The 24,684-nt window shown below is 41.9% G+C and overlaps 1 protein-coding gene across 9 annotated transcripts in view; it reads right to left on the reverse strand.

Moving 5' to 3' along the window:
• Window positions 1–24,684, reverse strand: part of LOC139279984 (activating molecule in BECN1-regulated autophagy protein 1-like) — a 505,692-nt gene that overhangs the window by 244,398 nt on the left and 236,610 nt on the right. For all 9 annotated transcript variants that reach the window (XM_070899374.1, XM_070899373.1, XM_070899377.1 and 6 more), the window contains 2 exons: window positions 16,721–16,801; window positions 15,566–15,666 (listed from right to left, as the gene is read on the reverse strand). In XM_070899374.1, coding sequence (XP_070755475.1) covers window positions 15,566–15,666; window positions 16,721–16,801 — 182 coding nt within the window. The remainder of the gene's footprint in view (window positions 1–15,565; window positions 15,667–16,720; window positions 16,802–24,684) is intronic.

A 24,684-nucleotide genomic window follows, 5' to 3' on the forward strand; every position in this document is an offset into this window, starting at 1 on the left:
TTTTCATGGGAAATCATAAAACAAATCACAACTACTCACATGTGAGCTTACACAGAGTGTCAACAGGCTATTTGGCGGTGAGGCATCTCAATCAAGCTTGACCCCATCCTCATTCAATATTCATAGACCTACACTTTCCAGCAGGGGTCACTGGACAGTGATGAGGAACAGAATGACAGCTGATTTATTTTCCTCCCGAAGCCAAGAGAATAAGCCCAAACATAAACTTCACTATCCTGGCCAAGATCAATTCATTCAACATCGGCAAAGAATTAAACCTCATAGTCTCTCAGTCTGTATGGCTCAGTACTGCATCAGTAGTGCATTTGTTAAAAAAAAATGCAATTCTTTTGTTGCACGAAAGTACGAAGCTGTTAGCATTGAGCTATTAGTGGAAACCAGAGTTCAGATAATCTCAAACAGCAAGAATGAACCTTGGGCAGTTTTTCCTAATTCACCAGCAATCATTAATAATTCATTTTTAAATACTGGCAATGGCAGCTACAAAAAGCTGCTGCCCAACTCAATGAATTGTGACAAAAGCAAAATACTGCGGATGCTGGAAATCTGAAATGCAAACAAAAAAATGCTGAAAATACTCAGCAGCAATGTTTCCGCTAATTTTTCTTTTGGGTGCACAAACTCTTCAAAGGGCTGCGTGGCCCATTCAAATGTCCAGCAGCTTAACGGGAACATTGCTCAGCAGATCAGGCAGCATCTGTGGAGAGCAACACAGTTAACATTTCAGGTCAGTGAACTTCCATCAGTTTTATTTATTGGTCACTCACCTGACGAGCAGCGGATTCCCATTTTTACTGAACATTTACACTGCCGATCTCATAACATGTAAAGATAAAATACATAAATCTTGCCACAGACTTTCTTCAGTAAGATCGAGATAGACCAAAAATAAACCAAAGATGTCAGCTTTCTTTTTAGCAGAACTAGCAAGCAAACAGTCAGGACAAAAAGATTCCCAGAAGTTACAAGAAATACCTTTGGCAAGAAACCAGAAAGAGCAGTGACAAGAGGGAGGAAGTCAACAGTTGATTTGATAAAATTATATTTAGTAATTTTAAAAACTGTACACGCAGAGATAATGGCGGTTTGAGATCCTGCAGGCTGATCAAGCTGCTAGGTTTAATAGGTAACATGTTTAGCAGACACAGGCTTGTTTGAAGAAAGACGAAATGCCAGATTTAACAGAAGGGGAAAGATATAAAGTCTTGGTTCATATAGTGGCACAAATATAAACATCATTAGTGAAAACAGTTGTTAAACTAAGGAAATTCTACAAGACTCCCCAAATTAGTTTAGTCTGCAAGACAACACAGGACGAGTGTGCAGATAGTGATTCACTGCAGGGTATTCTTCCAGAGGCAGATCTAACACAATGACCAGAATGGTGAGGAGAACGATGCAGTGCATGAGTTAGGATTATAGGTAAAGAAAAAGACAAGAGATTTGCTAAATTTCTGGGATTATAGACAAGCTGATTGACGAGTTGGCTGACGACATTCATGATTGCAAAGGACTAATATCACTTGTTAACTAAATGGAGTTAATACTGATGCTGAAAAAAAAAGTAATGCATTTATATAGCGGCCACCGGATGTCCCAAAGCACTTTACAGCCAATTAAGTACTTTTTGAAATGTAGTCATTATTGTAACATAGGGATCTCGGAGTACAAATACACAAATAATAGAAAAGGTGTGACATGGGTTAGCAAGGCCATAAAAAAAAACAGTACTCTGGTTTATTTCTAGAGGTGTAGAATTGAAAAGTAGGGAAGTTATGCTAAACCTGTATCGAACCTGGTTTGACCACACTTACTGCATACAGTTCTGGTCGCCATATTATAAAAAGGATATAGAGGCATTGGAGAGTGTGGAGAGAAGATTTACAAGGATGATACCAAAAATGCAAAGGTATACATATCAGGAAAGGATGAACAGGCTGGATCTCTTTTCTCTTGAAAAAAGGCGGCTGAGGGGTGATCTAATAGAGGTCTTAAAAATTACAAAAGCTTTTCATAGAGTGGATACAGAGAAAATGTTTCCACTTGTGGGGAACAGCATAACTAGAGGCCATCAATATAAGATAGTCACCAAGAAATCAAATAGGGAATTCCGAAGAAACTTCTTTAGCCAAAGAGCGGTGAGAATGTGGAACTCGCTACTGCAGGGAATGGTTGAACCAAATAGTATAGATGTTTTTAAGGGGAGGCGAGACAAGCATATGAGGGAGAAGGGAATAGAAGGTTATGCTGGTAGATTTAGATGAGGAAAGACGAGAGGAGGCTCGAGTGGAGCATAAACGGCGGCTTGGACTGGTTGGGCCGAATGGCCTGTTTCTATGCCATATAGCCTATGTTAAAAGCACTAGAGTGTTATCAAGGAAAGGAGAGCAATAGAGGCCATGAATAAATTTAGTAAGCAGAGGATGACATTTTTAGATTTCAGTCAGGTGATTTGTAAGTTGCCGTGGTGCGGAACATGGGTATCAGAAGTTGGAGTAGAAAATTTGGGATGGAAATTGGATGGGTGAAGAAACAAAGATGAGAAGTTTCACCGAGAAGAAAAGATGAGGCAGGATCAGTGGAAATGGAAAGGGGCAGGGTTGAGATTTGAGGTGAGGAACTATGAGCCGGAGCTTGGGCGAGTAGGGAAGAGGAAAAGCACACCCTTAATTCTACTCGAAGTTACAGCATTCTAAAATTCAAGTAAATAAGAAGCTGTTTCACTAGGACTATCAAATATTTGATTTACAGTCTGCCTTTCTCCACTATTGTATTTCTATCTCAATCCATGCCACATCGACTCCATTTTCTTTCAGGAAAAAAACACAAAACCCACAATGGAGGCAAGTGTACATGGCAAACATATAGGGGAGCACAGATTACGAGAAAGAATGAGAAAGGAGTTGGCTACTGAGACTCAACAAAATATCAAGCAGAGAAAAGGGAAGAAAAAAAGATGGAAGGAGAGCGAGACAAGCAGATAGAAATGTTGTGTTTGTGAACAATGCCACAGAAGATGAAGTAGTGTTAAATTTAATACAATATTCCCCCTCCCACAAAAAAATAAATTGACCAATTTGTAAGAGAAAATGATCCTTGGGCTGCACTCTCCTGTTCCGGTTACCAATTCAAACACTTCCATGTTTGCCAGTTACACTGCTTCATACACTTTTTCACTTTGATCTATGGGAGCTCTTAATATCATGTCAGAAGTTGGTCTATTACAACTGTCATGCAACTTTCTAACATATCATTCATAATAAATTGATGCATCACTTGTAAGAGTTCAGTGAGTCTTCTAGAGCCTAAGGTAGCACTTTCATTTCAGATTGATTTATCGCTATTTTAGCTTTGAAGAAACACAGTTTTAAGTTCACTCTTTTAGCCTCAGTTCTCTAGATTCTGGTTAATAGATGGACAGTCTTACAAACTGCAGTGCTAACTGTGCCATTTCTTCCACAAATGGCAATGTGGGAGAATGGAGTTTCAGATTTTAACTTCACCAAGAACAAACAATTTTGAAAAATCCTCCAAGAAATTGGTATCACAGTTGACATCAAAAGAAACATACCCAAGCCAAATATTGTACAGAAGTGTGATGGAACACTTCCTGTTCATTTCTAATCCAAGTACAATACGTCCCACAATTATTTTATGAAATGCATAATCCGCTGCAAAATTAGACTGAGTTTACCACATTTTAAAAAGCTAATCATTTTACATAAAATATGAATGCTCTTTTTCGTGTTTTCCATTTTATTTCAGTTAAATTTCCAAATGATCAATTGGATAAAGATTTATCCCTGGTATAAGAATATATCTGTAAACCTAGAAAACTAACAAAAGCTGTCTCTCAGTTTTCAAAGAAGTTGATAAAGGTGTCAGCTGCTGCTCAGTGGTAGTACACTCTCACCTCAGATGGTTGTAAGCTCAAGTTCCACTCAAGAGACTGGAGCACAAAAATCTAGGTTGACACTGATTATTTGGTCATTATCATATTGCTGTTTGTGGGAGATTGCTGTGCGCAAATTGGCTGTCGCGTTTCCTACACTATAACAGTGACTACAATCCAAAATACTTCATCGGCTGTAAAACAGACGCCCGGTGGTCATGAAAGGCACTATATAAATCCAAGTCTCTCTCTCTTTCTACAGTTCCAAAAAAATCTGACATTAGCCCTAATTATAAGCCCATGACATCAAAGAACAAATAGTCACACAGGATTTGTAACTAAAGATATAGGTATACCCAATATTCCTTCAAAAACAAAGTGACAGTTGGATTTTCAACAGACCAACCAGACCATTTCTTCACCAAAAGTTCTCTCAATAGCCTCCCGACTGCATCCAACTCATCTCTAGCCCAAGTTTGTATATTCATTCTGCCACTTCTGAAGCTGGGTCACAGAGACACTGGACACCGTACAACTTCACAGTATCTCTTACTCCAACCATCCCTGTCATACATCCTCTCTGCTTTTTCTTCCCCCCACTTAATTTAATCTAACCCTATTCTCACCCTCCAACCTAGTTCAAGCTGGAACTCTTCCCCTGCCCCAGCTCCTGGGATGGGGGAAGAGTTCCAGCTTGACCATCTCCTGCCTTCTCTTTATCCCAAAGCACTGCTCCCAGCTTCTCTCTACTCCCCACCTGGGGTTGTGCTGAGATGGTCATGGTTTACAGGGCAGCGCCCTCCTATATGGCTCAGAGACGTGGACGAAACACAGCAGACACCTCAGAACGCAGGAGAAATACCACCAGCGCTGCCTCCGCAAGACCCTGCAAATCCCTTAGAGGACAGACGCACCAACGTCAGTGTTCTCGCTCAGGCCAACACATCCCCAGCATCGAAGCATTGACCACGTTCGATCAGCTCCACTGGGCAGGCCACATCGTCCACATACCTGACACGAGTCTCCCAAAGCAAGCGCTCCACACGGAGCTTCGACACAGCAGACGAGCCCCAGGTGGGCAGAGGAAACGCTTCAAGGACATCCTCAAAGCCTCCTTGACAAAGTGGAACATCCCCACTGACTCCTGGGAATCCCTAGCCCACGACCACCCAAAGTGGAGGAAGAGCATCCGGGAGGGCGCTGAGTACCTTGAGTCCCATCGCCGAGAACAAGCAGAAACCAAGCGTGGACAGTGGAAGGAGCATGCGTCAACCCAGGCTCCCTGACCACCCTTCCCTTCAACCACTGTCTGCCTCACTTGTGACAGAGACTGAAGGTCCCGCGCATTGGACACCTCAATCATCTGAGAACTCACTTTTAGAGTGGAATCAAGTCATCCTCGACTCTGAGGGACTGCCTATGATGATGATTACTCCCCACCCCATCATGCACCATTCCCAGTTTTTGCAAATTTACTTCTCTTTATTAGAACATAAGAACATAAGAATTAGGAACAGGAGTAGGCCATCTAGCCCCTTGAGCCTGCTCCGCCATTCAAAAGGATCATGGCTGATCTGGCCATCGAGTCAGCTCCACTTACCCGCCCGCTCCCCATAACCCTTAATTCCCTTATTGGTTAAAAATCTATCTATCTGTGATTTGAATACATTCAATGAGCTAGCCTCAACTGCTTCCTTGGGCAGAGAATTCCACAGATTCACAACCCTCTGGGAGAAGAAATTCCTTCTCAAATCGGTTTTAAATTGGCTCCCCCGTATTTTGAGGCTGTGCCCCCTAGTTCTAGTCTCCCCGACCAGTGGAAACAACCTCTCTGCCTCTATCTTGTCTATCCCTTTCATTATTTTAAATGTTTCTATAAGATCACCCCTCATCCTTCTGAACTCCAACGAATAAAGACCCAGTCTACTCAATCTATCATCCTAAGGTAACACTCTCATCTCCGGAATCAGCCTAGTGAATCGTCTCTGTACCCTCTCCAAGGCTAGTATATCCTTCCTTAAGTAAGGTGACCAAAACTACACGCAGTACTCCAGGTGCGGCCTCACCAATACCCTGTACAGTTGCAGCAGGACCTCCCTGCTTTTGTACTCCATCCCTCTCGCAATGAAGGCCAACATTCCATTCACCTTCCTGATTACCTGCTGCACCTGCAAACTAACTTTTTGGGATTCATGCACAAGGACCCCCAGGTCCCTCTGCATCGCAGCATGTTGTAATTTCTCCCCATTCAAATAATATTCCCTTTTAATGTTTTATTTCCCCCCAAGGTGGATGACCTCACATTTTCCGACATTGTATTCCATCTGCCAAACCTTAGCCCATTCGCTTAACCTATCTAAATCTCTTTGCAGCCTCTCTGTGTCCTCTACACAACCCGCTTTCCCAGTAATCTTTGTGTCATCTGCAAATTTTGTTCCACTACATTCTGTCCCCTCTTCCAGGTCATCTATGTATATTGTAAACAGTTGTGGTCCCAGCACCGATCCCTGTGGCACACCACTAACCACTGATTTCCAACCCAAAAAGGACCATTTATCCCGACTCTCTGCTTTCTGTTAGCCAGCCAATTCTCGATCCATGCTAATACATTTCCTCGGACTCCGCGTACCTCTATCTTCTGCAGTAACCTTGTGTGGCACCTTATCGAATGCCTTTTGGAAATCTAAATACACCACATCCATCGGTACACCTCTATCCACCATGCTCGTTATATCCTCAAAGAATTCCAATAAATTAGTTAAACATGATTTCCCCTTCATGAATCCATGTTGCGCCTGCTTGATTGTACTATTCCTATCTAGATGTCCCGCTACTTCTTCCTTAATGATCGCTTCAAGCATTTTCCCCACTACAGATGTTAAACTAACCGGCCTATAGTTACCTGCCTTTTGTCTGCCCCCTTTTTTTAAACAGAGACGTTACATTAGCTGCTTTCCAATCCGCTGGTACCTCCCCAGAGTCCAGAGAATTTTGGTAGATTATAACGAATGCATCTGCTATAACTTCCGCCATCTCTTTTAATACCCTGGGATGCGTTTCATCAGGACCAGGGGACCTGTCTACCTTGAATCCCATTAGCCTGTCCAGCACTACTTCCCGAGTGATAGTGATTGTCTCAAGGTCCTCCCTTCCCACATTCCCGTGACCAGCAATTTTTGGCATGGTTTTTGTGTCTTCCACTGTGAAGACCGAAGCAAAATAATTGTTTAAGGTCTCAGCCATTTCCACATTTCCCATTATTAAATCCCCCTTTTCATCTTCTAAGTGACCAACATTTACTTTAGTCACTCTCTTCCTTTTTATATATCGGTAAAAGCTTTTACTATCTGTTCTTATGTTTTGCGCAAGTTTACTTTTGTAATCTATCTTTCCTTTCTATATTGCTTTCTTAGTCATTCTTTGCTGTCGTTTAAAATTTTCCCAATCTTCTATTTTCCCACTTACCTTGGCCACCTTATACGCATTGGTTTTTAATTTGATACTCTCCTTTATTTCCTTGGTTATCCACGGCTGGTTATCCCTTCTCTTACCGCCCTTCTTTTTCACTGGAATATATTTTTGTTGAGCACTATGAAAGAGCTCCTTAAAAGTCCTCCACTGTTCCTCAATTGTGCCACCGTTTAGACTGTGTTCCCAGTCTACTTCAGCCAACTCTGCCCTCATCCCACTGTCGTCCCCTTTGTTTAAGCATAGTACGCTCGTTTGAGACACTACTTCCTCACCCTCAATCTGTATTACAAATTCAACCATACTGTGATCACTCATTCTGAGAGGATCTTTTACGAGGAGATCGTTTATTATTCCTGTCTCATTACACAGGACCAGATCTAAGATAGCTTGCTCCCTTGTTGTTTCTGCAACATACTGTTCCAAGAAACAATCCCGTATGCATTCTATGAATTCCTCCTCAAGGCTCCCCAGTGCGATTTGATTTGACCAATCGATATGTAGGTTAAAATCCCCCATGATTACTGCCGTTCCTTTTTCACATGCCTCTATTATTCCCTCGATTATTGTCCGCCCCACCGTGAAGTTATTATTTGGGGACCTATAAACTACGCCCACAATGACTTTTTCCCCTTACAATCTCTAATCTCCACCCACAATGATTCAACATTTTGTTCATTCGAGCCAATATCATCTCACAACTGCCCTGATATCATCCTTTATTAACAGAGCTACCCCACCTCCTTTCCCTTCTCGTCTATCCTTCCGAATTGTCAGATACCCCTGTATGTTTAATTCCCAGTCTTGGCCACTCTGCAACCACGTTTCTGTAATGGCCACCAAATCATACCAATTTGTAATGATTTGTGCCGTCAACTCATTTACTTTATTTCGAATGCTGCGTGCATTTAGGTAGAGTGTTTTAATACTCGTTTTTAAACCGTTATTTTTAGTTTTGACCCCTCCTGCAGCCCCATTATATTCATACATATTGTCCCTTCCTATCACCTTGTGGTTTACACTTACCCCAGTGCTACTCTGCTCTGTTGCCCTCCTGCCTTTTGCATTCTTCCTTGGGGTCCTGTTCATCTGCGTTCTCACCCACTCTAACTAGCTCAGAGCCCTCTCCTGGGATCCGAATACTCCTCGCATTGAGGCACCGAGCTTTCAGGCTTGCCTTTTTATTACACTTTGACCCTTTAGAATTTTGCTGTACATTGGCCCTTTTTGTTTTTTGCCTTGGGTTTCTCTGCCCTCCACTTTTACTCATCTCCTTTCTGTCTTTTGCTTCGGTCTCCATTTTGCTTTCCTCTGTCTTCCTGCATTGGTTCCCATCCCCCTGCCATATTAGTTTAACTCCTCCCCAACAGCACTAGCAAACACTCCCCCTAGGACATTGGTTGCGGTCCTGCCCAGGTACAGACCATCCGGTTTATACTGGTCCCACCTCCCCCAGACCCGGTTCCAATGCCCCTGGAATTTTAATCCCTCCCTGCTGCACCACTGCTCAAGCCACGTATTCATCTGCGCTATCCTGCGATTCCTACTCTGACTAGCATGTGGCACTGGTAGCAATCCCGAGATTACTACTTTTGAGGTCCTACTTTTTAATTTAGCTCCTAGCTCCTTAAATTCGTCTCGTCGGACCTCATCCCTTTTTTTTAAACCTATGTCGTTGGTACCAATGTGCACCACGACAACTGGCTGTTCTCCCTCCCTTTTCAGAATGTCCTGCACCCGCTCCGAGTCATCCATTTTTCCCCATCTCTTCTGCTGCTCACTGCATTCTTTTCCTTTCCCTCCTCATTGATATCCAATCCTTTCCCATGCCTCAGCACCACTCACAGCCAAGCCTGGCTGCTGAAAACTGCAGGAACTTCCGTTCTCATGTGTACTTTCCCCCACACTACGCAGCGGCTAGAAGCGTGAACGGTCGGTGCGCGATAAGAGGAGAGGTACAGTCCATGCTGATTTTTTTTGGTCAACAATGACATGCACACCAGGCCCTACAAAATGCTGACCATTGGTATGTGCAGAAATCCTGATCCGAATACAATCCTCTTTCAAGTGGGACATTTCTTGTTATTGATCAGAATCTCATGTAAAAGGAAGTAATAGTATTGGTCACTATCTGAATTTTATCTTCTCCACATTCCTTTTAAGAAATAAGGGAAGAATACAAGATAAATTAATTGTTTCTCTTGTTCAGCCTCATCATAATCGCACACTATTCTTTTGCCGAGAAGACACGACAGCAAAGCTTATGGATACAATTGTTGAAATCACTTGTACTAGAGCAGTTGGTCTTTAGCTACAACTACAGTAACAGAAGTTCTGGACTGAATTGTAATCATCAGTGTGCTCAAAATACAAATTCCCCCCGCAGTGAAGTTAAACTGGACATCTACCATTCACTTGCTGACACCATCTCTCCACTCACCACCAATACACTCATGAGGAAGCTTTAAAGCATATAATTTGGAACACTGTTATTTTAACAAAAGTCATGTTGCACTTCTCATCAGGACCATTTTATTGAATATGGCATTAGGTGGATGCTTACAATTTAGAAAGTAATCAATTGTGTCGATTAACATAATACATGTTGGGACTTGTTTACTTTAAATAATTTCAGGACATCAGCTGCTGCCTCTGATTGCAACCACATCCATTTACATAACAATAACTGTACTAGTGAGGGTGAATTGGCTGGGACTGCTAATTCACTGCCATTTAAAAGCTGGACAGTTGGAATGAATCTGTTTGGACACATTCCCTTACTGAAGTGGTACTGCAGCTGTGTTGGAGAAACAAAAATCTGTGGTTCCCGGTTACAGCAAGACAAGCATTTTGCATATGATGAATTATGCTATTGATTGCTATCTTGCTGGACATGGCATACACAGGTTTAAGATGAGTTTCCCTACAGAAACATGACCCAATCTACCCGGTATGTACATCAGGATACAGCGGAGATGCAGTGCAGTTCAGAAAGGCCTTACTATGAGAATGTTTAGCACCATCACTGTTTTTGAATGGGAATAAATCTCACAGGACAGAGTGTTTTGACCAAATCATTCAATTAGAAGTAAAAACAGAAGGTCAGGCAGCATCTGTAGAGAAAGAAACAAATGTAGTATTTCAGGTCAATGACCTTTCATCAGAATGGAATTAGAAGTATCCTGTAGATCTTTTCAAGGTATAGAATTGGCAGTTGTAATTGTGTTTGAATGATTTTTTTAAAAATCCTCATTTCTGATATATGTTTAAAGTAGGATGTCGGAGATATACCTGGGACCATCTACCTCCAAATCATGTTCATGCCATCATAGACAGATGCGGGCCAAACATTTTTTTGTCTCTTATTACTCCTGTGAAGTGCCTTGGGACGTTTTGCTACGATAAAGACGCTGTAGAAATACAAGTTATTGCTGACATTGTCACGTAATGGTTGGTATTTCGAAGGTTCAGTTTTATACTGAATGTTAAAAAAGATGAAGCAACTTCACTTTTTATATCTCAGGAGGTTTAGCTAAGTGCATAATTGTTGTAAATCTAGTGTTTGGTCCTGCTACAATTTATTGATTTACTGTTCAAGAAATCTAGTCGTATATAAGCTAAGCTATGCCTTAACAGAACATTTCTTCTTCCACATCTCCAAAGTCAAGGAAGCCACTTCGGCACAGGATATATCCCGCAGGCTGAAATATATGGAAACTTTGTTCAATCCCTGAGCTCATCACGTTTACCTAGATATTAGACAGTTAAAGACAGACTCTGGATTGTAGGATCACAGATTGATTTACAGGAATGACCACTAACCGAAGGAAAATATCTTGTGCAAAAAAAAAAAAATTTCAAAAATGCATCCTTCCTCCTTGACCCATATTTGGTTGAGAGAAGGGGCTCATCGATACCAAATCTGGGCAACCATCAGTGATGAGTGAGCGTGCCCTCTCACGCCATACTCTCCCCACAGTGCTCTCCCCCCACTCCCGCGCCACACTGCCCCCGCCCCTCACCACCACACTGCCCCCCTTTCCCGCGCCACACTGCCCCCCCAACCCCCCGCCACACTGCCCCCCCGCGCCACACTGCCCCCGCCCCTCACCACCACACTGCCCCCCTTCCCCCGCCACACTGCCCCCCCAAACCCCCGCCACACTGCCCCCCCAAACCCCCGCCACACTGCCCCCCCAACCCCCCGCCACACTGACCCCCCCAACCCCGCGCCACACTGCCCCCCCAACCCTCACCGCCACACTGCGCCTCACCCTCACCGCCCCACCCCCCCCTGCCCCCCTTCCCCACGCCACACTGCCCCCCCAACCCCCCGCCACACTGCCCCCCCCAACCCCCTGCCACACTGACCCCAACCCCGCGCCACACTGTGTCCCCCCCCCACCGCGCCTCACCCTCACCGCCCCACCCCTCTGGCCCCCTTCCTCACGCCACACTGCCCCCCCCCCCCCAACCACACTGACCCCACCCACGTGCCACACTACTCCCCCCCACCGCCACACTACTCCCCCCCACCGCCTCCCCCCCACCCCTGCGCCCCAAGAAAAGGCCTTTGGAGGAATAGACAATCGTTGATTTTCCAAATTAAATGGAATATTCCTCAATTTATTTTTTCAGCCCAGTACAGATGGCTATACTTTTGGAAGGGATGCGCTTGTCAGTGCTTTGTTCATTTGTTTTTCGAATAGTTTGTTAATCTGCACTGGTTAAGCTGCTGAAAATTAAGCAAACAGATGGCTAAAAAATCTCACTGGTTTTCTAACTTTCGTGCCTATAACACGTGAAACTTGATTTTCTGCTGATTATAAAGCAGCTCAACTTTACACCACATCCATTCAAGATCTTGTGTACACACATGTTTCCAGATGAGAGGATAAATTTGCTTGGTTAAAAATAAGATCAATCAGTTGACTTCAATCTCCACAGCTGCCAGTTTAATTGAAGAGACTTCTCAAGTTACAATATTAATTTCACTTTTATTAAAAACAAATAGCGAATTTTAATTCGCAATTTGAAACAGTGTACAAAATGCAGTATTGTTCAAGATGCTGCTATGCAACAGTGTTTCAAACTCAGGTTCTCAAATCCTAGATCACACATTTCTGTCCATCTGCCATCATATTTTCATTTCACCCATTCCCACCCCCCTTAATTATTGACTTTTCACACGTTAATTCTATTGCATGTAAACTAAAACATGATTTCTGCAAGAATAGCACTGTTTGCCTTGGATTATTAGTCTTGAAAGGTAGAACAGTGGCTCCCAGAGGCGAGTCAATATTTGCAGGGGGTGGGGGGGGGGGGGGGGGGGGGAGTGGAGAGTGGAGGGGGCCCAGAGAGTATTATTTGAATACCACAATGATATAATTAGAGATCAGTCAATGGGTAAAGGGAAGTACACTTATTCTACCCATCCACCTGACACTCAATGAGGAAGAATTCAAAAATCATTAGTGATGACACCATGAGAAATCTATCTAGTTGTTCTTTGACAGTGGAATGTGAACTGTTTTGTGACAGTCATCACTGGTATGTTATTTGTATTATTTCCTTTAAACAGGGACTGGTACCAAATAAGGAACTCAAAGTTCTAATGGTCTTGGGTTTAGTATCTTAATCTAAAAATAGATTAAAATGTCAGACTGTGAGCAATTGAATGACGGCACTGAACACACTCATCCATGTGTTGCTGTTTGAAATACACACACATTAGAGCATGGAAAGGCATTTTCATTGAGCTCAATCGTGTCCTCGCCCAATGTCTGCACAAAGGCACTTCTAGCAGTAACGAATGCCTCTCAAGCAGCAAGAACCCTGGCCTGCCTGCTGCCGCTGAAGCCAACTGTACCAGCCTTACTGCCACCCAGATAATCGAGTATAGAAGACTTTTTCTGAACTGTCACAGCTACAGACATGACGATCTTTGATGTATGATGATGGCTACAAGAGGCTATTTATGCCTTCTAATAGTAAAAATGCACAAATGAAACTTATACAATGCTCAATAGTCTCAGGCTGTAAGGATTGCACTCTCATTATGCAACATGACTTTTAGGTTAGATTTTTCTATTTTTGACAGATCTGATCCAAATACCTCCCTTCCATTTTGCAAGTTGTTTTTTTTTCTCCTCGCCCTCTAATGATACTCAATCAGGATGCAACATATTCCATTTATATTTTGAATGCACAGCTACCATTTTTGACTGATAAATCGATTTTCAAATTAGCAATTTCAAAAAATACATTTAAAGTTAATAAGATTTAGAGGAAATTAGGCGGAGATGAACATGTTGACCTCACTGTGTGCAATGTAACTAGACACAGACAATTCCTCATTGCATGGGGTTCATTAATTGTGCTCTATTTTTCATTTATTCGATCCAAAACTACCAACACAAACTTAGCTGTCTATAATAAAGTAATAGTCAGATACAAAAACTAATTAAAACTGTGTGTGTGCCGCCAATATTCTAATAGTTAAGTGACATCTACGGCAGTTTCATTTTGAAAACCGGCACGCTCGGCAGAATATAAATCAACAGAAGAGATGTTGTCTCTTCAATTCTGTGAAGATAAAAGGCTGTTTTAAATATGAAGGGTATAGATATTATTGTTATATTAGATTAAGTTAAAAAGGTAACACTGAATCCTAAAGAATACATCAGAAAGCATTTGGAGATGCGAGCTGCCACCTTGACATTAATAATGCGAGTAAACACTTAGACAAAGTGAAGGTTTGAAATTAATTTTACCAAAAATCTGGGACAATCACTTGTTGCTGTTTACTGGATCCTTTCTAGAAGCAGCTCATTAATAGAATAGCCAACATGCATTTCTACAGACTAGCTCTTTTTAACACAATAACATTAAAGCAGATGATAGGTATAAACTGGTATCAGGATGATCTGATTATATATTGCTGTATTTGCAATGACACTATTTTCCAGTTTTTATAGTTACTCCAGAGACTTTAAAATTTAACATTTGCAACAATTTGATTTTTATTGTGGTATTTTTGCAATTCACATGGATTGTTTAAGTGCAGTTAATTCCCACAATGTTTTTGTGCAAGTATTGAGATAAGCAACAATGCATTGGGGTTTGAAGCATCCCTACAAAATTTATATTGTTCTTTTATTAAAGACAGCAATTGCAACAGCAACAAACGAATCACTAGAGTTACTGAATGAAAACAACAAAGCCTACCTTTACTCACAAACACAAATATCTACACACAATTTTTATTACTGTTATATATCTGTACATGTATTAAATCGCTATGAGAGAAATGAAAGACTGAGTAAAGGACCAAGTAGAATAGCTTAACTGTTTATGAGCAAATATTAAACTATCCACAGGCAGTTACTGAGGAAATAACTGACTGACTCTACAAAAGAGACCGTGTCGGTCAGAAGGATCGCTCACAGATTTGCTTCAAAGACAACACATTGCGACTCAAAGCTCACTTGAAAAACTGACAACCTAGAGGGAACGCACTTAAGGGCATTCACTGCTGAACAGGTGGCAGAGCTGAAATAGTCAGGATTCTCACAAGTGGGCTAGCATTATTGCAGTTTATTTTTTTTTAAATTAGAAACAGGAAAAGTAACACGCTGCAGCATTGAAAAATATCAAGATTCCTTGCTGCTTTAATACAAAGCTCATGGAATTGTAGGATGCAGTCAATTGCCTGTGATAGCCTGTATAGTGACCTCCTCATGTCAATTGGACTATATGAAAAAAGTGGCAAGAGCAAAGGAAGGGTAAACTGGAGGATAAACAGAACAGCACCACACTTGATTGTCTGCTGTTTACCGACTCAAGAGTAGCAATGGTGGTGGCCTGGAAACAACCACCTTTGTCAGGAAAGAGCGAGTATCATTCGAAGGCGAGGAGAAAAAAAACTTACAAAATGGAAGGGCGGTATTTGGATCAGGTCTGTCAAAAATAGAAAAATCTGACCTATTAGTCATGTTGCATAATGAGAGTGCAATCCTTACAGTTTGAGACTATTGAACTACTGACCACCCCAAGTGTAACACAATGCAAGGTGACATTTGTTTCTTTGGACTCCCGATCGCCCAGATAAACACAATGCATTGAGAGAGGAAATGTCTCTTGACCCATTTGTTAATGAGGTCCCAGCAGACAGATAATGTTTACCTGCCAAGGCTCTATTGACAGAGGAATGAGTAGCTAATCCAGGCTGTCCTCGCTCATGGAAGATGCCTGCGTAAGGAAGGTACTCGGGCAGTAGGAATCGCCTGCAGAAAATAAAATATTAATCCAGATACAAAAGAGCAATAGCATTCATACATAAAGCATCAGTCCTTTTCACAGTCAACATCAATTTAATGCTTTGATCTGGAAACATAAATTTGTTATGTGCAAGAACTGAACAAGTAATTTTACAGTGCAACTTATTTGATAGACCATTTATATCAAACAGCAGCTTTTAGTCTGGCTGGGGCAGGGGAAAAGCGAAGAAGCTGAATTTTGAAAATCTGCTTTCAGATGTGTCACATCTCAGAACAAGATGATGAAATGTAATGTAGAGGCTACATAAAACAACCCCTTCCACAGTATCACACTTCTGCATTAACACTATAAATTTGTTTGATAGCCAAAACATTTTTAGTTTCTCCACAACTGTTTCACAAGACAATACTGTAAAAAAAAGTTTAAGCTGCACTTTCATAACACTTCATTTTACTTCAGCTCTTTCTCTGAGATATTTCCTGACCTCTGAAATGCAAAGAATTGTAGATGCAAATCTGAAGCATGCCATTCAGTAGTATAGCATGTCTGAACATCAAAATTGTGTTGCTACATCTATAATATAAGGATTTAAAGGGAAAGAAGAAAGTGCATCACTCGAGTGGGTATTTTATTTTGTTCAAAGTACTCTTCATCCTTTCCCCACCATCATCCCCACAGAAAGAGATCTACTAAATGGATTACTTCAGAGATGCATTCATTTTAAATGGTGTGCGTGTGCGCGTGCGGCGTGGGGTGGGGTGGAGATTCACAAGTCATCTGTGTGGAGAGAAAGAAAATTGGGGACATTAAAAAAAAAAACACATTTTGAAGATCATCATTCTTCAAAAACAATCACTGACCCTTAATGTTGAACTTGGAGTCATGCAGTAGGTTGTCATCCAGGAGATAATTTGCTTGAAACAAGCACTCTCGATCATTCAAGCTGCCTGCCAATTTACAGCCAACTACATTTCTGCAGCCCATTAACTTACAATGAATACAGTAAATATATTTCAACAGGCACTGAACATTAACAGATGGTTTACTGATCGGTCTTACCGGGGAACAAAGCGTCCCAGTGATGGGGCCGTCATTCTTGCATTTCTTGGTGCTCGGTGGCGTGCTCTCTCTCCGCCATCCCTTTAACACACAAAGGGAAAAAAGAAAATGTTAGTCTCTGAATGCCAAATGAAACAGTTAATAATGGTACTCATTTCAACTCAAGTCAAAAGGCTTTGCTGCTGTTCACTTTTTCCACTTAAGAAATGCAAATTTTTCATGTACCATAAAGTAAAATCTGAGAAAGAATCAGAACATTGCTCCCATTTTAATGAGACATCATATTCATAAAATTTGACAACCAGTTATTTGTTGTTTGGGAAGGGAGAAGAGCAATGTGTCATTTTTATTAGGAGACATCAGGCTGACATGATGATGCATTTTAATATAATGCAAATTTTCACATTTTACAAATGCACAAGAGGCTTGCTGAACAAATTCGCAGAGGTGGCCCCTTGAAACAAATCTTAATTTGACTTCACTTGTGATCCTGGTGCAGAAATTCTCCAGCAATCCTGATTAGGGTAGAATCTACTGCTGCTGTGTCTTTATAACTTTAGAATGTTCTGCTGTAACTTACCCACTTCCTATGCATATTTAAATTGTTTCAGGCTCCATAGAGACATGTAAATAGCCGCAGGATATGGAATAGATGGAAACGTAGTGTTGGGTTAAGGTGATATTATACACTTATGTTATGTTCTTCACCATATTATACTGTATGCCTAGACATGTTTTTGTTCCCTTTAAGATTTTAAAGGAGGCCATGGTCAGGAAATGGGGTAGTGGCGGAGGGAGCAATACTTTAAGACCCTCCCACAAAATAGATGAACAGAGAGATGCAAAGTAAATGGATACTGATGCTCACACACAAACATATTTCACAAACATATTTACATGATGTTGTTCAGGTTGAATCTGAGGTTTTGTTAAAACAAGGGTGTTAGGTCAAGAAATATTACATAATTACATGGTATTGCGCAGTATTTACAGCACAGAAACAACCCAACAAGTCAATGCCGGTGTTTATGCTTCACACCAGCCTCCCTCCAACCTTCTTTATCGAACATATCCTTCTCTTCCTTTCTCTCTCTCTCATGTGTTTATCTAGCTTCCCCTTAAATGAGTCTACGCTACTCGCTTCAACTACTCCTTGTGGTAGCAAGTTCCACATTCCAACCACTGTGTGTGAAGAGTTTTCTCCTGAATTCCCTATTGGATTTATTAGTGACTATCTTAGATTTATGGCCCTTAGTTCTGGTCTCTCCTGCAAGTGGAGACATCTTCTACACTGTCAAGCCCTTTCTTAAAGACCCCTATTAGGTCACCCCTGAGTCTTCTCAGAAAATAACCCAGCCTGGGACACTGACTTATCAGCATTAGGAGCGGTTCTGAAATTTGTGCGCTCTGGGAAGGAGGCCCAGCGCTGGAAGTACTGGGTTGGTGATTCGGATTCTAGCAGCACTTTGAAGAGAGTCAGGATCGCAGAGGACTGGGAAGAGAGAATGAGAGGAATTGCAGAGAAAGGTGTAGGAACACTGATGTAGCCTTGAGATAACTGGGAAAGGGGGTCAGAGAATGTGTTAGCATTGCTTCAGTTAAGGATCAACAACTTGCAGATATACAGCGCCTTTAACATATTAAAAGCGTGCCAAAGCGCATCACAGGAGCAATTATCAAATGAAGTTTGAGACATTTAAGAACATAAGAAATAGGAACAGGAGTAGGCCATACAGCCCCTCGAGCCTGCTCCGCCATTTAATACGATCATGGCTGATCCGATCATGGACTCAGGTCCACTTCCCTGCCCGCTCCCCATAATCTCTTATCGGTTAAGAAATTGTCTTCCTCTGTCTTAGATTTGTTCAATGACCCAGCTTCCACAGCTCTGAGTCAGCGAATTCCACAGATTTACAACCCTCAGAAGAAATTCCTCCTCATCTCAGTTTTAAATGGGCGGCCCCTTATTCTAAGATTATGCCCCCTAGTTCTAGTCTCCCCCATCAGTGGAAACATCCTTTCTGTATCCACCTCGTCAAGCCCCCTCATAATCTTACACGTTTTAATAAGGAGCGTCTTAAAGGAGTTTGAGGTAGACAGGCAGAGAGGTTTTAGAAACATAGAAAATAGGTGCAGGAGCAGGCCATTAGGCCCTTTGAGCCTGCACCGCCATTCAAGATGATCATGGCTGATGATGCAACCTCAGTACCCCACCCCTGCCTTCTCTCCATACCCTCTGATCTCTTTAGCCGTAAGGGCCGTATCGAACTCCCTTTTGAATATGTCCAACAAACTGGCCTCAACAACTTTCTGTGACAGAGAATTCCACAGGTTCACAATTCTCTGGGTGAAAAAGTTTCTCATCTCAGTCCTATATGGCTTACCCTTTATCTTTAGACTGTGACCCCTGGATCTGGACCTCCCCAACATCAGGAACAGTCTTGCTGCATCTAACCTGTCCAGTCCGGTCAGAATTTTATAAGTTTCTATGAGATCCCCCCTCATTCTTCTAAATTCCAGTGAGTACAAGCCTAGCCGATCCGGTCTCTCCTCATATGTCAGTCCTGCCATCCCGGGAATTAGTCTGGTGAACCTTCGCTGCACTCCCTCAATAGGAGGGAATTGTAGAGCTTAGAGCCGAGGCAGCTGAAGGCACAGCCGCCAATCGAGGATGCGCAAGAGGTCAGAATTGGAGGAGTGCAGCTATCATTGGGTTGTAAGGCTGGAATTGGTTACAGAGATAGGGAGGGGCTAGGCCATGCAGGGATTTGTAAACAAGGATGAGAATGTTAAAATCTATGTGTTGCTGGACCAGGAGCCAATGTAAGAGAGAGCATAGGGGTGATGGGTGAATGGAATGTGCGAGTTAAGATATGGGCAGCAGAACTTTGGATGAGCTCAAGTTTATGGAGCATGCAAGGTGAGAGGCTGGTCAGGAGAGTATTAGAATTGTTGCATTGAAAGGTAACAAAGGCATGAATGCAGGAGCAGTACATGGGTCTGAGAGCATTGGTAATACATCGAGGCTTTGTGAGCAACGAGAGGGTGTTCGCAATCTGGGAATTGGGGAGGAATTCCGAATGATAGCCGCAAAAAAAAAAGTGATGGGAAAAAGTTCCAGGAATTAAGTGATACTTATAGGAAACGTGTGCACTATGCGCAATATGTTTATTTTAAGTTTAATAAGTAGCACAAAAAGAATTTGGTATGAATCTAAAAGTGTCACTGTAGTAAGTCTAAGAGTATGACCCAGGAAAATATTTACCTCCCTGTTGGGTGTCATTCATTGTGCATTGTCCTGACCACCAACCCTAGATAGGAATTCTCTGCTTTAAATATACATGTTATCACTCACCAGTGCAACATGAAGTTACACCAGTTAATTACCCCAATATTGCACTCCAAAGCTTTTGTCGTGTTGCTGCAATGGCAAATGGAAATGGGATTAAGTTTCATTTTGTAGTCCTAATTGGAATGTCAACCTATCAAGCTTGTTCAGTGCAGCCTTCCATTATCTTTTCATTCCCTAACCACAGAGAGTTGGGATAAATGGTTCATTCTCTGGTTCGCAATCAGTAACTAGTGGGGTGCCGCGGGAATCAGTGCTGGGATCCCAACTATTTACAATCTATATTAACGACTTGGAAGAAGGGACTGAGTGTAACGTAGCCAAGTTTGCTGACGATACAAAGATGGGAGGAAAAGCAATGTGAGGAAGACACACAAAATTTGCAAAAGGACATAGACAGGCCAAGTGAGTGCGCAAAAATGTGGCAGATGGAGTATAATGTTGGAAAATGTGAGGTCATGCATTTTGGCAGAAAAAATCAAAGAGCAAGTTATTATTTAAATGGACAAAGATTGCAAAGTGCCGCAGTACAGCGGGACCTGGGGGTACTTGTGCATGAAACACAAAAGGATAGTATGCAGGTACAGCAAGTGATCAGGAAGGCAAATGGAATCTTTGCCTTTATTGCAAAGGGGATGGAGTATAAAAGCAGGGAAGTCTTACTACAGCTGTATAAGGTATTGGTGAGGCCACACCTGGAATACTTCGTGCAGTTTTGGTTTCCATATTTACTAAAGGATATACTTGCTATGGAGGCAATTCAGAGAAGGTTCACTAGGTTGATTCTGGGGATGAGGGGGTTGACTTATGAGGAAAGGTCGAGTAAGCTGGGCCTCTACGCATTGGAATTCAGAAGAATGAGAGGTGATCTTATCGAAATGTAGAAGATTATGAGGGGGCTTGACAAAGTGGATGCAGAGAGGATGTTTCCACTGATGGGGGAGACTAGAACTAGAGGGCATGATCTTAGAATAAGGGGTCGCCCATTTAAAACAGAGTTGAGGAGGAATTTCTTCTCTGAGGGTTGTAAATCTGTGGAATTCGCTGCTTCAGAGAGCTGTGGAAGCTGGGACATTGAATAAATTTAAGACAGAAATAGACAGTTTCTTAATCGATAAGGGGATAAGAGGTTATGGGGAGCGGGCGGGGAAATGGAGCTGAGTCCACGATCAGATCAGCCATGATGTTATTGATTGGCGGAGCAGGCTCGAGGGGCCGTATGGCTGACTCCTGCTCCTATTTCTTATGTTCTTAAACCAGGGGCTGGATTTTCGGGTTGTTTGCGACCTGGTTTTCGCCGGGCTTTGACTCTCCGCGGTGAAAAATGGTCAGCTATTTTGTGTCCAGGCACAATCCTTGGGTCGGTTTTTGCGGCGGTGCTTCTGGGAGAGCTGCGCCAGGTGTGCAACTGCTCGCATTGCAACACCGGCCATAGTTTTGACAATCACCTAACCCATACGCCCCAAAACACGCCCCGCAATGACTGCCAGGGAAAACATAGTCTTGCTGGCGGCGGTGAATTGGATAAACTGCAAAAAAAAAGTTCCAGTTTTTATTTTTTTATATTTTTGTAACGATTTATGTCGTAAGGATGTCGGTAATGTTTTTTGAATGTTCGTAATTTTTTGTGGGGGGGGGGGGGTTCCCCTCCCAAGGCCCCTCGGAGCGCTCCCGGCCCCGCACAAGTTTTTTTCTCACAGCTATTAGGAATTCCTCCCCAATTCCCAGTGGGCGAGGATCCTGTTTTTGCGCCGCAAAAGTAGTACAACGCCTCCCTTTGCGCTCCGCCCCTGGCGCAAGGTCCAAATGTCAAAAGTTGCTCCACAAACGCAAACGTTATTCGGGCAGTAAATTTCTCGCCCCGCCTCGGTTTTCACCCCGAAAATGTCAATGACGCAAATCCAGCCCCCAGAACTTTATCACAACTTGTCCTCAGTTCCAGGTATTTTGCTCCAATAGAAACCTGTGCAGTTCCCTTCTGAATATTCATTTGATGAATTAAGGTGTTCCTTCCAAGCTTTTCACTCAGTCTGTAGTTTAAATGTCACCTCTTGGAGTGTTGATAATGCCAAGAACACTTAACGGCCAACATGGAAGCTCATTCTTTTTTCTCCATGAGCTAGGAACAGTTAAACTCAAACTAAGCATTCCTGGGATCCTATTTTCTCTCAGTACACATTGACTTTCTGCTGTCAACAGAGGACCAACACACTTCATCTAGTTTCGAAACAAGATCCTTGCATTCTCAAAATCTAAGTGCAGAATTTGAAACAAATTTGCTGAGAATGATTTAGCATGATTGCATTGGAAAAGGCCCAAAACCTGCTCTCAGTTCATGGGAGTTCAGGCATCAACCACTCGAACATGAAAACTTCTTGCTGAAAATAGGCTGGCTCCTTCCTGAACTGGGTAGGTTACTCAAAATTCCCCACTCTGCATTAAATTTATTCAGTGCTGCAAATGTAAACGGACAGAAACTGGTGAAAGTTAATCTTGGGTACAGTAAAACAAAAAGATTTGAGTTATTACAGCAGATAATTTTAGTATTTACCCCAAGAGCTTATACGTTTGTGTAAATGGTTATAATTTGAAGGTATTTTTAACAAATTACTTTGGAATCATAAACAGAAACTGCCAAACTCCAACAGCAGCTACTTGGTGCTAAAACAATGACGAACTATGCATTAGATAAGATTATAAAATTTGTAAAAGCAGTTTAATACAACTGTTATGTAAACTTTCCTATGCATTTGCAGATAAATAAACAAAGCCTTTCCAGGGATCTGCACAGAGCAAAACAAGAGAATGAAAACTACCTGCAGAGTAAATGGAAAATAAGCCAATGAGGAATCCCACAGAAACTGAGGTAAGTGAACTGAAGAAATGGAGGCAATGACTAGGACAGAATAAATGAAAGTTGAAGTGTTATGGAGACAGAGTAACTTCAGGAGTTCTGGAAATTCTCAAGTTTATTTCATTATTTCTTTAATGACTGTAATGTAGACACGAGTCCCATTTCTCCTCCTCTCACTATTTAACTAAGTTTAAATCTAGCAGTACATGAGCTTCAAATTAACCTTAGGAAACAAAAAAAATGTCCACAATCAAAAGCCAAGCAGATTGAATCCTATTTTCTCTCATTCACTGACATCTCTTGCTCTCTGCTGTTTATCCCTAGCTATCTATGCTGTTTTTCCTGATTATTCTACTTTCTCTCAACCATCTTGATTTGTTCTCAAAATTTCACCTTATTTTTCAATTGTAACTCCTATTTTCCCACTGGATCTTGGCACAAGTCAATCTCGATTACTTTACTTCTCACACAACAGTAACAAGTTTGTCACCAAGCATTAATGTTAAAAACATTGCATGCGGCACCCATCATGGTATCGTTGATTATACTTGTAACTTCAGTGTCCCCCTGTGATCCCAATATCCAATATGGGAAATATTACAGACCATTTATTTCAGAGCTCTCAATATTGCCCTGAAGAAAACTGCAGTCAGCAGGCAGACTTACATTTCCCCAAATGCTATCTACTTCTATTTGTTACTCTGATTTTGTGACTCAGGCTAGAATAAAACTGCAAACAGCTTAAATATAGTGTGTGCGACTTAAAAACCATTAAACTGCTTCTGCCCCATGTCGGACGTAAATTGCCAGAATCTGAACCCAGGACTGGAGATCAAGTTAGTAATATAAGTGACTTCTCCACTCAACCGCTACGAAGAACTGCAATTTAAAAGCTGGAAGAATTTCTGGGTTTCACACTCCAAAGGGCAAAAGCCAAGTTAAGAGTCGACAGTAGTGTCTGCGCTAAAAATGAGTTAAACTTTTTTTTATAAAGGTAGTCTCCAACTTAAAAGTTATTTTCCATTTTTATATTTGGTCGGGATGAGGGGTGAAAATCTTGGGGAAATTTTTAACTTCGGTAGGTGCATAAAACAGGTGGTACCAATCGGCCGTGTATTATATACAGTCTGATTATCCTTTCTATTGACTTCAATTTTCTTTCCATTGCCCCCTGCCGAACTTGAAAGTTTAGGTGTTTGGGTCCAATGAGAGTATGAATTAGGTATGATACAGATGAGAGACTGGGCTAAATTTGCAAATAAAAACAATGCTACCTCTTATTATCCACCATAATGGAGGGCAACTTCTGACAAATAATGGAAAATGGCAGATAATGTAGAGTCCTCAAATTTTGGTCTGACTTGCATATCAAAAAGACACTATAACACAAATAATATCATTTCAATCATTCCAGAGCTGTGAAGTTAATTTATGTCACACAGGTGGAGGCTGGTGTAAGTTGTACAATGTGCCAATGTCTGTCGCAACACACTGTCCCATGAAAATCTTTGTTAATAATGGGGAGATAGCTAATTGGAGCATGGATGATTGAGATTTCACTGTAATTGCAGCTGACAGCAGAGATGTACTCCTTTTATACCTTATATAACATGTTAACTTGGAAAAAGAGCTAGAAAAACATCTGTCAAAGACCACGTGTGTCTCAGGAAAAAGGACATCATTAGCAACTAGATTATTGTGGGCAGTTTGCTGAGGTCAGTTATCTTTTGGAGTTGGTGGTGGTTATTCCCAGGTGATGTT

Source organism: Pristiophorus japonicus, chromosome 14 (genome assembly GCF_044704955.1).
Source record: "Pristiophorus japonicus isolate sPriJap1 chromosome 14, sPriJap1.hap1, whole genome shotgun sequence".
NCBI classification, from domain to species: domain Eukaryota; kingdom Metazoa; phylum Chordata; class Chondrichthyes; family Pristiophoridae; genus Pristiophorus; species Pristiophorus japonicus.